The sequence below is a fragment of the Tenebrio molitor genome, chromosome 3 (assembly GCF_963966145.1).
Source record: "Tenebrio molitor chromosome 3, icTenMoli1.1, whole genome shotgun sequence".
In the NCBI taxonomy this organism is placed as follows: Eukaryota; Metazoa; Arthropoda; class Insecta; order Coleoptera; family Tenebrionidae; genus Tenebrio; species Tenebrio molitor.
Window position 1 is genome coordinate 12,831,080 of NC_091048.1, and position 13,107 is coordinate 12,844,186.

Sequence of the window (13,107 nt, forward strand, 5' to 3'; positions counted from 1 at the left end):
CAAACGTTTCTATAAAACAAAAGATGAGGTGGCAGTCTTCATTTATTTTCTTTTTGATCGCTCGGTACTCGTAATGACGAAGTTCAGCGTGAATGTCAGTTATCTGTCGGGTCAGTGGGTGGTCGGAATAAAAATCAAAACACTGGCTGACTCCCAGTAAATTAAGACACGTTAGCAAACACTGCAAGTAGCAATTACACTTAACCACTGATTCAGCTTCCGCAATAAGAACTTCCTGTACAAATTAATTGATTCTAAATGAATCTGAACCAATGGTAGGAGTTCCGAATTCCAGTTAGAAATAATATTGATTTTGTGAGACTGTGTTAAATACTCAAATAGTAAAACAGAAGTACACAAGTTAATGATAAAATTTTAAAAAAAATCACACAATCGACGTATTTGAAGGTTGGTTAATAAAATTTGTAGGTCTTTAAAACAACTTACTGTTATTTTTTTAAATTTCATTTGATCAATAGCCATGTCCTTAAAAATTTTATCTTAACGTATCCTACCTCCACCCGGTTTCTATTGTAGCTAATTTTTTACACTTACTTAAATACTATTCATTATATTATAATATTTGCTGAACTGATATAGACTTGCTCCCAAGCTATCGAAATTTTATCATTGCAGACTCGTCAATTCTTGTCTTGATGACTGGAAATTGCAGGAAGCAGGACGTGAATTGTAATTCTATTGGATATTCTAACTCTTTAACCCTGTTCAGTAAAATTCATCTGTCTCGTAGGCTTATTGATCCACAATAAGAAAAACAACTTGCTTCTACAAAATCAGTTCATGTTCCAAATTATCTTCTATTTTGACAAATCCCTCTTTTCTAAATTTCATTGTCGTTTCTTCCTACCTGCTCTGGATTTTACCTTCTCCTGAATGAGTGAAATATAAAAGTTAATTGTCATAAGTACTAAAACTTCTTTCGGTTGCTGCAATTGTTGCTTGCTATTTCATTTCTGCTTGGCGGGACCGCCTTCAAGCATTCCAATAGCCCTATTCATTTCAAATTCACTTAAATGCGATCTTCTTTCCATATTTGGCAAAAACAATACGGTACAACCGTACAGTACACACAAATTGAGATAAATGATTATTCTGTTAAGATCAACATTTCATCAAAAAAGAATTCAGTAAAAAGTGTAACAAAAAAAGAAGTTCTTTTACGCAGATTTGGTACAGAAAACTACCATGATGACGTTGTTGTGGTTTTTTTTTAATTTTTCTTAATATTTCAAAAAATTCGACAATATCCCCAACTTTTTTGGCGCAGTGTAGTTATTTGTATCACTAGGCCAGAAACGGCATGTTTGCAAGTGCGAGTAAATTTGCGGACCGAGGCGGACAGCCGAGGCTTGCAAATGCGAGTACTCGCAAAACCGTTTCTGGACGTGTGATACACAAAATTTTTTGTGGCGACTTCTGCAGATATCTGTTAAATAAAAGTGAAAGTACTTGTTTTAATAATTACCATTAGGGGCTTTTTTGTGTTGGTAACACTGAAACATTTAAATTTAAAAATCAACATCGCTCTTGTTTCCTGACATTTGTTTTTTTTTTGACATTTTCCTGAAACATTTGGTATTATGGATACACCAGATCATAGTCAAGAAGTCGTTCAAAACAGTCAAAACGTAATTTTAAATAATCAATTTTAGTAAATATGTAATAGCTTCTTTGTAGTTTGTACGTTATTGTAAATAGAAAAATATTTTTTTTCACTACTAGTCTTAGAAGGCGTCATTATTGTACAACACTACCAAGTATGTGCTTGAAGAATATTAGACGATAAACTTTTCAAGTTACTTACTTACTTTACTTTTTATTTAAACTTACTCTACATCGCTACTATAAATAGCTGATACATGCAATAAATTACAATGTAACAAGCTGAGGCAACATTCTTTGTGGAAAACGAATCTTGTGATTAGATGTACCATGAGCATACGCTGCGTTGCTAGTTTTCCATTTTTCAAGTTATAAAACCGCTTTTAGTACTCAGACTGTGCCGCAGGCCGAGGTAAATGCTTTTACTACATAGTCATCCATTTTATAACATATGTTGTCAAATTAATTTAATTTGTGTGATCCGCTTTCTTTCAATATGAGAAATATTGTGATAAAAATAAGCATTTTTAGGTATGAATTCTGTACTTCAAGTACGCTAAAAAGATAAAATTGTTAAATAGTTATTTTTATATTAAATGCGCGAAGAGAGTGTTTTTTGTGCATGAAAAGGTCTTTTACGCCGAGACGAAGGTCGAGGCAGTATAAGCCTTTGAATGCACAAAAACATCTTCACGCACGAAATATAAACAATATTTTTTCTATAATTGATTCAAAAAATTGAAATTAAAAATTCAAATTTTTGAAGGAACTCTGAAATTTCAATGCAGTGACCATGTTGCTAGGTAACTAATAAAAAACAGTGCGTGAAATGAAAAACAGAAATAGTCGTATGCGTGAAATTGCATTTCACACACTGTTTTGTATGGTTTCTATGGTTTCGATCTTACTAACAATGCAAAAAAAATACACGTCAGAAAATGACCCACTTCAGGCACAGATAACTATGCGTGAATTTCAATTTTTTGAATCAATTATAGAAAATAGTTATTTTTATATTAAGTGCGTGAAGAGAGTGTTTTTTGTGCATGAAAAGGTCTTTTACGCCGAGACGAAGGTCGAGGCAGTATAAGCCTTTGAATGCACAAAAACATCTTCACGCACGAAATATAAACAATATTTTTTCTATAATTGATTCAAAAAATTGAAATTAAAAATTCAAATTTTTGAAGGAACTCTGAAGTTTCAATGCAGTGACCATGTTGCTACGTAACTAATAAAAAACAGTGCGTGAAGTGAAACACAGAAATAGTCGTGTGCGTGAAATCGCATTTCACACACTGTTTTGTATGGTTTCTATGGTTTCGATCTTACTAACAATGCAAAAAAAATACACGTAAAAAAATGACCCACTTCATGCACGGATAACTATGCGTGAATTTCAATTTTTTGAATCAATTATATAAAAATATAATTATGTAGATATTAAACCGATTAAATTATTTTCAGATCAGAATTCAATTTAAATTATCAAATAAATGGAAGTTTTCTTTCACAACCTTCTTAAAAAAGGAAAATTTGTGCACACTTGAAGATAAGCATGTAAAATTTAATTTAGATCTAACAGTAAGATTTACTACAAAAATAATTTCCTCTGACAAAGCCACTATTTTGTGAAGAGAACAGTTAACATAACAAAATTATTCACAAGTTGTCTTAGGGCCCGATTTCAAGTCATGGTGGCAAATAGGTGGGGCAGCGCAAATGTAAAGCCATGTTTGTCCTACACATTAATTACCAATATGCGGCATCTTTCTCTCTTGCGCCGTTACCATGACAAGTGCGACCGGCGGCAAGTCAACTTGAAATCGGCCTCTTATTCTTTTCTAATAGTATGATTTTCCTCTCCAGGAAACTGTGAGTTAAATAAAATAACATTTCTACAGTTAAATAAATGAATTTTTCTGCAACTGGTAGATTAAACAATGGAGAATTAAAAAGTGACTTGTGCGTTTACCTTTTCCTACTCTTCTGGATTATTTCTTGAGAGGTTATTTAAAAAGTAAAGTAAAATCTACAAAAGCATCTTCAGAAATAAAAAGACCGAAGGTAAAAATGCATAATTTAGTAACTCCTTGTCAGGCAGTGAGCAGGTGCCATTTAATCACACTTAACAAACACTAGAGACTACTAACTATATAGTACGAATAACTCGGTTTTTGCATTTAATTTGCATTCACTCATTTTCTTCTGTTTGTAGCATTTTCGTTATATTTTGTAATTTTTAATGACATTCGTTTTGACTTACATAATGATTTGTAAAAAGAAATTTTTGTTTTTTATCGTTCCAAATTTTCTCGTTTCAAAAACAACTAAAAGAATAATGTTATGCAATTATCCAGTTTCCAACAAAATGTTTTTCTCTAGGCCTCTATTTACATTTTAAATGAATTTATGCGGAACCCTTGACGCGCGCTGTATATTTATGTATCTATATTCACACTTTGGAAACAAGATGTTGGCTTACCCTTTACTGGTAATAAAATTGCAAAATTTAGTACTACGACAAGCATAAAAAGATGCTCGTAACTCAGTTATTAACAAACTTATAGTAGCAGTAAAAGAAGCATTTTTCCTCGCTTCCATTTTTCAAAGAAACTTTCTATTGTTATTTTGCAAGACTTACTAATACCGAATTATCAAATTAATAAATCAAGTGCGAACATCAAAAGGACGAAATGAAATAATACAATTAGAGACAAACCCTAAGAGCGACTCTATGTTTTAACATGAATAGTTAATTTGAGACACGAGACAAAACACAGTTAAATGAGGTTTCTTGGGTTGTTAGCCGAAATGAGCTTAATAACAGCACCAATTTCCATAATTGTCCATTTGCCTTTTTCTCGTTTTTTTTGTCACCCTTGCTGCTACTATGCAAGCACAATTATTTAAGTACGGCGTGTTAAAAATAATGAATAAAATTTGATTAATACACGTGAGACCAGTTGGTATTAAACTTGTCAAGATTACCTCAGTGTTCATTAAATCTAAGCCCGACGCTGTCATCTTTGAATAATGAGCCGCGTCATACCTTCAACCCTCTATTCCACATTCTGAGAATCGTAGCAGGAACGATTCTTCACGAAAACCGGAAGAAAATGAGACTTTAAGCCCAATTTTTATTTCCCTTGTTTCAGGTCAGTCGCCCGGAGCGTCCCAAAAATACCACTTTACTTAGTCTCCTAACAAAATTTTCACATTAGCGTCGTTCCAGAACTGTAAGTAAACAAACACAATAAAACTTTCTCTCATCTTATAATTAAAAGGGTCTCGGCGATAATCCTCAGATGTAAATAAACAAGTTCGAGCCTATAATTAGAGCAATTAATCCCCTTGTTCAAACAAAATGAAATTTACGGATTATGAAGAGAAAACGCGAGGAAAGTTTTTTGTCCTTTCGAATTAAAAAAGGTATTGATGCGGAACGTGGATAATCCCCGGACCGGAGATCCGAACGGAAAAAAAAACAAAAGACTGCAGAAAACTGGAACAAATCCAGCGTTATTATTAAATTAATTAGTTCATTATTGTCGTAATTAATACAAAGGCGGCCGCAACCCCTTTCTTATAAATTAACGCTGTCGACGTTACCAGAAATTAATCTTATCCTTTCTCTGCTATCGCGAAATATTTTTTTATTACGCCTGTTTTCACACCATGTTGTTTGTAGAATTTTATGTAAAACAGACGCTATTAAATGCTTTTTTGGACAATGAACAAATTTGAGAACTTTGAGGCGCTAAGTCACGGAATTATAGTCAACTACGAGAAATAATGTTTAACATTTGCAAACTATATTTTACGCAAGATAATAAAAACACAAAAAAGCGAAGATTAACTTACTTACCTGTGGTGTCCCAAATTCAATGTTTTTCTTTAGCGTGGAATGAAGACACAATGTAATAAAATATTTTTATTTGAAATGTCAAATTTTGGAAAAAATTTACAAATGTAACAAAGTTAGTGAAAACAACAAATCTGAATGATCCAATCAACAGATTCGTTAGTATGAATAAATCATCATTATAAATGACCAAACAAGTCAACAAACAATTATAAATAAATTAAATATAGTTCAGATACTGGCTGGTCACAATAACATTAAATAAGCTCCGGCTTGCCGCTTTCACACACATATTCAACTCACTCTGTGGTCCTCGTCCACACACAATCGAATTGAAAACACCTAATTGTGTACACGTATTATCACGTGGTATTGTTTGGACTGTCACTGGGTTCTTTGTCGAGTGCTGTATCTCCTCCTCCACCTTCTTCCCATCGGTTATTGAACATTTCTTTGGCTTTTTTTTCCCAGTCTCCTTTGTGTTTTTGTATATCTTTAGTGTTGATCGCGACGACCTCGTCGGGTTTTCCGTAATTAGGAGGGTTGGCGTAGGGGTCGTACCCTAACACCGAGAGCATCGGTGCGATGTCAGCCATGTCTTTGACGACGTCGTCCGGGATGCTGCCTACCCACTTTGATAGCGCCTCTAGGTTAACTGGCTTGATTACCTGGTCGGATGAACGCTCCACCCTATTTACAACATCATTATCTTAATTTTGTTTTTGGAATCAAGTAAAAATTTTCTACAAAATACTTTAACAAATTTTTATAGCGAATCTTCAAAGATTCAAGTTTTCAACTTTGAAATTTCAAATTACAAGGGGGTCACAACAGGTTTGATTTTTCAATTGGATTAATTCATTCATTCAAATGGATTAATTTATTGTGGAGTTATGAGTTAATATGTGGTTTCACCGATAGGCTATACCGGGTGGGGCATCGAATACGCGCACGCGGGAAATCGCGACTTCTAATTAAATAAAATTGGCGAAATTTTATATACCTGACTAATTATTGATAAGGTTTATTTGAGAATTTTTAAAAATTTTTTTGTTAATAAATAAGGCCGTAACAGTTTTATTCGTTTTCTGAAATTAACTGTTAATTTACCTATAAAGTTTTTACACTAAATGAATCTGTATCTGCTAGCCCATCAAACCCTGGTGGCACAATTACAAATTTTGACTTGGTTAGCAAATTAATTCGCTTTATTATTTAAACGTAAACAAGACGGGTGATTTACGGCACAATGGTATAATTTCCCAACAAAGGTATAGCCGACCGTTTTAAACCTTTTTGCCATAAAATTGATAGTTTCCATTGTCACCTAAATTTACGATAGCACAAGTAGCAGGTCATAAATAAAAATGATTTTGAAAGTTGAAATGTAAAACTGCGTTTAATTCAAAATCTAATTGGTATTTTTTTCCGTAGATTTCGTAAATAATTATAGGAAGTGAATCTGGGTAGGTTAGTATAAAAATCAGAATTTGACTTTTTGGTTGAAATTTACATTTTATTTTTTTTGGCTTTGTTTGTAAAAAATTATCAAAAAATTACGAAATGTAGCTTACCAATAGCCAGGTAAGTCTGAAAAATTTCGACAATTTTATTTAATTAGAAGTCGCGATTTCTCGCGTGCGCGTATACGATGCCCCACCCGGTATACATTTACCTTCTTATTTGCAGTAATTTTGGACGAAAAATGTCATTCGAGAACATTTTCATTGGGTACACTTTTAATATGTGATTAAGAATGATAAATAACTAACAACAGAATAATTTACGACTGTAGACGTCCGCACTGCACACAATTTTGAATTCTCATTGTTGCAACAATATAAATATGTATGTACACATATGGGAAATAAATAGATTTGAATGTTGAATTTATTTTTCACTATAAAAAGAGTTAACAACTTGTAAGTACATAACGTTAAAATTACATGGCATAAACCTGTATCAGGAGTGACTAGTTCAAATATCTTTACAATTCTACAATTTTATGATGGTATTGTTTAAAATGACGTTATACTTGCCTCATCTAAAATAGTTATTTGTATATCATGGCTGGGAAATCGTTCTTTAACGTACTGAAAGAAAAATTGTCGCCGAGGCCGTTTGCGACCGAAGCAAGACAATCTCGAGGATGTTAAAGGATTTCGCGGCCAAGCATGTTGCTGTGAAAAAGTTAAAAAGTTCGATGAAACTACCGATGTCCAAAATAAAGCAAGATTCAGACAAACGAAAAAATTAAAAATGATCGAAAAAAGTGAACGTAGAATCGGTTCAAAATCTTCACTCTATGATTGAAACAATCCTTTTTCCTTATTTTTCATAAAAAGTGTATTGAGTGAATGTGTAGCCGCAAAAAACCTTTCTTGAGGCGAGGCAAGAAGACCACGAGACTTGAATAAGCGAGAGTAAATGGAAATAAATACTGTAGAGTGCAGACAGATGGGTCTGAATTTCCATTGTTCTAAACCAATAGATAAAAGTACATCAAGCGTCGAGGAGGATATATATTTTATATATTACCATAAAAGGCCTTTCGTCGTAAAATGCGGGGGATATTTTTAAAATTGAAGGTAAACAAAATGATAGTCTCGAAACAAGAAGAAAATGATGTTTTGCGGAAAATCACGTGACCATTACCAAGTCAAGAATCCAAATGGAACAAATCCATTTAATTAAAAAGGCTGTTGACTGTTGAATTATTTCTATCGATAGTCTTCTTTGACAATGTTTGATGCCGCTGCATTATAATATTAATTATGAACATATTTTATAATGATATAATTCTGATATAATCTATTTTTTAAGTACGTCTTTTAATTTTTAAGACAATTTCTGTTTCACTTTCAGCAGCAGAAGAATAAAAATAAGAACCTAACGCTGTTACACTGTTTGTGTAATACGCCATATAAATCTAAGCGATTCTTCACACAAGCGAACAGTTTTTTAGAAGCATTTCTCATCTCAATAACAGTTTACTTGAATTGAAAGAATTATTGTTCCAACTTCGATTTAAATTTACGACCTAAACGAAAAATCCATCTTAAAAATATTTTATATGATGAGTTTGTTACTGAAGCTGAAAAAATAAAAATTGTCTAGATTTCGGAATGAGTGACGTGCTAAAACGACGAACACACCCTGGTGTTTTATCCGGCCATTAAAAAATTAAAGCGTCAACGCGGTGTCATCAACACCGCGGCAACCGATACTCGCTGTAAACAGGACTAATCTCCTCGATGCAGTTGCATGCGGCTATGGTGTAACGAACACAAACCAACAACAAAATAATTTTCCATTTATGTAATGGGATGTTTATGGGAAACTGCTTACATATATCCAGACCGATAAATCGGCAAAGCGCATTTATAACAATGCGTCGCTACACTGACAAAATGTTTTATGTTTGTTAACTTAAAAGCCGATGTACATTACGGTCTAATGTAGAATCAACGCGCTTGTTGGTTTAATTAATTGGAATAAATGACAATCTGAACGACATTTATACACAATCTATAACATTACTTAAGCGTTTTAAAAATGGAATTTTTCAACCAAAACTAGTGAGAAAATTATGGAATTTCATGAACATGAACAATAGGACTGGTTAAAATAAACATATCTTTTATTTATCATTTTTTCAGCAAAGTCTTCAAAAAAGAGTTATAATTAAATATAATTTGATCGCTATAATTCATACCCGCTCATGATACATCACATCCATTGATAACGAAGCACGGAAAAAATTATTCTTTCTTCAAAAAACTGTAAAGGTTAATTTATCGTACAAAAACATTTTCACTCACTCTTTCGTTTCAATTGATGATTATCCCGTGAGCCAAGTGGCAAATTAAGGGTTAGAAAAATGTAGAAAAAGTATTCAATTAAAAAAAGATCAGCACGTAAAAAATGTTTATTCTATTGGTGATTAAATGAATTACGTGAATTTCCATAACACTCTGTATGTATGACAGTGAAGTAAATTTTGCTTGTTTGTTTTATAATAATGACAAATTTTCGGTTACATCCTCGAGATTGTCTTGCCCGGCCGCAATTGGCTTCGGCGACAATTTTTCGCGGCCTTGATATACAAATAGATAATTATTGTATGTCTAAATGTACCAACAAAATAAAGACTTTTCTGTTAGTCAATTCGAGAAATCTGCAAAGCAGTTGAAAATCCAGATGAAAAAGTTGTATTTCTGTGATGTCAATAACACGATTAGCAAAATGTTGGAAAATTCAAAAACCTCTCGTCATTCTTTTAAGTCAGCCAATACAATACTTCCAAATATGTACTTTAGTTTGTTAGGAATACCAGTCAAACTAATAGAGGGCCTATTCAATGGTTACTAACAATACTAACTAAAAGTCATATCATTTCGATTTTTTCACAATCAACTTTAACTGAATGAGATGACATGGTAGAGAGCGTGCTGATGTACGGGGCAGAGGTCTGGGGATGGAAGGTACAGGAGGAGGTGGAGAGAGTGCAAGAGAAATATTTGAGATGGGTGCTAAGAGTGGACAGAAAATTGCCAGGTTACATAGTGAAGGAAGAGCGAAAGAGAAGCGGCTGAGAGTGAAAGCGGAAAAGAGAGTGGCAAAGTTTGAAGACAAAATGGGTGGAAGCGAAGAGTGCAGGAAACTGAATGCTAGAGAGAAATGAAAAAGAATGTGGATGAGGAGGGAGAGAAGTACTACCGGTGGAACGGGTATGCCAGTAAAGAAGTGGAAAGAATAAGAGCAGAAGGAAGATGTATAAATGCGGAGCTGAATGAAAGGGATAAAGACACGGAAAAGCAAAAAAGGAGGGAGTGAATAAACGAATCCAAGTACAACAGGGAGTACGAGAGGTGCGTGACAGAGAAAATTCCGAAGTACCTGGGGAGAGAGAGTGTAAGAGAGAGAAAAATGATGGCGAGACTCAGATGTGGGAACGAGGAGCGAGAGAAAAGGTATTGGGCGGAAGGAGAGGAGAGAAGGTCCAGGATGTGCTACGAGGAGAGGAGACGATGGAGCTCATTAGAATGGATGCGGTGAAATGAGAGAGAGGGAGAGAGGGAAAGGAGAGGTGAGAAATACTGAGCGAAGACGGAAGTGAGATAGGATGGATGAAAGACATATGGAAGAGGAAGGAAAGGATAGAGAGGGAGAGGGGTGGGGATATGTTATCAAGCATAAACTACAAAGGGAAAAAATCGTGCACTTTTGAGTGGCCGCGTGTACCTACATACTACATACTTTTAAAAAATGTAAGGAAACTGATAGCCCGTATGACAAAATAAAGCATATTGTGAATGAGATGTGAAACACATGATAAAAAAGTAGTTGTTTCAATCTAGTTTTCCGAGTACACAAAAAAAAAGAAATTGCGCATTAGAAAAAATCGAAATTGTTCATCCCAACTTATTTGAACAGAAAAAATTTTTGTTGTTGGTGGTTAAAAAACTGTACTTAATTAGTTATTCATCAATATTTGTAAATATTTCATTTTACCAAATCTTCAAATAGAGATTTATTTTGATTATGAAATGTTTGCAACAAAGTTGACATGTTGCCTAAAATACCCGTACACAATTGCTGGGATGGTTACATTTCAAACCGCTTCGCTGGTCAGATTCATGCTCACAAGAACGTTTAGATTTTACTATTTTATGTACGAGTCCGTTTAAATAAAGTTATTACATTTAAGAATTTTGACAAAACTCGTTTCTACGAGTATATTTCAATTTATGTAGCATAAAAAAGACGTATTTTTAGTGTTAGAATTTTAACTTTATTAATAAATATTTTTTATTCCTGTTCCCATACAAAAGTTTATTGACCCAGTTGCTTCGTTCTGATCCATTCCCTGGATAATACGACATTTATAAATAGCCGAAGTTGTGGGGATGTGTCAATTTTGAAATATAATACCGTTAAAAGTTCACGCCTAAAACTGAACAATAAATGATTGATTATTACAAGTGGTCGGAAAACTTTCGTCGAATTAATAAATGGGGCGTTTGAGAAAATTTATTTTCCGCGAAACGATTTCGTAAAACGTAATGAAGCAAAATTTGATACCATCAAAAAATAGTATTGCTCGGTTTAACTTTAACAACTGTCAAAATACTCACTTGCTCAAGCTAACACCGTTATTGATGAAGTCATGATGGTGCAGCACCGATTCATTCCACGGTATATCTAGAAATCCGAGGACTTTCTCCATCCACCTTCTTGGATGTAGCACCAATTGTTCGTAGGGCACCTTCAGACATCTTTTGGGCCCCAACTCTTTACACTGATTATTCATGGCTTCAACCGCACTATTCCACTTTTTCAGACATTGCCTGTAGCTTGTCAAGTCGAACCCTGTTATTGTGACTTTACGGGTGATGATGGAATGCGCTGTGGCGCGTCCATCTCTCACCATGAAGATAAATTTCGCATTGGGAAAGAGATCTACCACGTAAGTACCCATTTTGATGGTGAGGGGGTCTTTGTTGCAGAGACGAGGTGCTGGTTCGCCGTGTTTTACTATGATTTCTAATGTGAATGCGGCAATGGCAGAGTCGAGAACTGCTTTTGTAATGCCGGCTTCTTCGAGACGTAAAGACTCTTTTTCGGATTTGAGCCAGTGGAAACGAAGCTGGAGAAGACGCGGGATCACGCGCGTCTCTTGACCACACCTGTAACAAGACGAACATTGTAACGGAACAAAATAATTACCTGGTTTTTGTAAACTGTGCGGTTGCTGAATTATCAACACTAGAGGACTGACTTATACTTACTTGTTCAGAAAAAATAGCAATTACAAGAATGTTTATGCAAAATCAATTCCGTAGACCGATGTAATAATAAATACCGAAAAATTGCATAGAGAGCATATCAAAATTACATTTTCCGACGACCACTATGAAAAATGCGTAAATTGGCACAAATAACTATTATTGAAAGTTGGCTATTGCATGCAAATAGCGAACCCGTGTGCAATGAAACTGGTTAGCCAATCAGATACCTTCTAGCCTGTGCGCAATGAAATCATTGCACACAGTTGTAGTAACCATGACCACCAATGTATGTTTTGTCCGCAGCTCTGTCGAATAATATTTAAAGTTTGAAGGAATACCGAATATTAGCGTTTTTTTTTTGTGATCGTCGGAAAAATATCGTGTATACCACGTGTTGAAAATTCGATTTCACTCTTGATATACAATATACTATTAAATAAATGCTCCCAATCTGCCATCCACGTTGTTCTTTTCTTATTATCCATTACTGAATTTACATTTTCTCATTGGGAGCATTTAACTCCCAGAAATATAGACAAAATTGTACATTTTTCTTTTCGTTTCCCCATTTTGACTCGTTTTTTCGTACCAGTGTACTTTGTGCAAAAGCAAACTTTATTGAATGACTCGCCATCGCCAATATTCAGTTTTCTTTAATTTGGAATATGTAAAAGAAACGTTATCCTCAATGTTCATCCAAAACGGAATTTGTCACAAAGGGATTTAAATATTTCCATTTGTAGGAAAGCGCTGTCTTATTGAGACAAATAGTTAATGCAGATTTCTTACAACGACTGGACTGAACCTTCAGATAATTTTAGATCAAGG

At 34.2% G+C, this 13,107-nt stretch overlaps 2 protein-coding genes across 8 annotated transcripts in view; one reads left to right on the forward strand and one right to left on the reverse strand.

The window, feature by feature from the left end:
• LOC138126098 (uncharacterized) overlaps positions 1–13,107 on the forward strand; it is a 404,235-nt gene that overhangs the window by 96,551 nt on the left and 294,577 nt on the right. The gene's annotated exons all lie outside the window — the stretch shown is intronic.
• The window catches only part of Tpst (tyrosylprotein sulfotransferase), a 176,525-nt gene continuing 168,960 nt past the window's right edge, over positions 5,543–13,107 (reverse strand). For all 7 annotated transcript variants that reach the window (XM_069040866.1, XM_069040867.1, XM_069040868.1 and 4 more), the window contains 2 exons: positions 11,626–12,177; positions 5,543–6,178 (listed from right to left, as the gene is read on the reverse strand). In XM_069040866.1, coding sequence (XP_068896967.1) covers positions 5,851–6,178; positions 11,626–12,177 — 880 coding nt within the window. In that variant the 3' untranslated portion in view covers positions 5,543–5,850. The remainder of the gene's footprint in view (positions 6,179–11,625; positions 12,178–13,107) is intronic.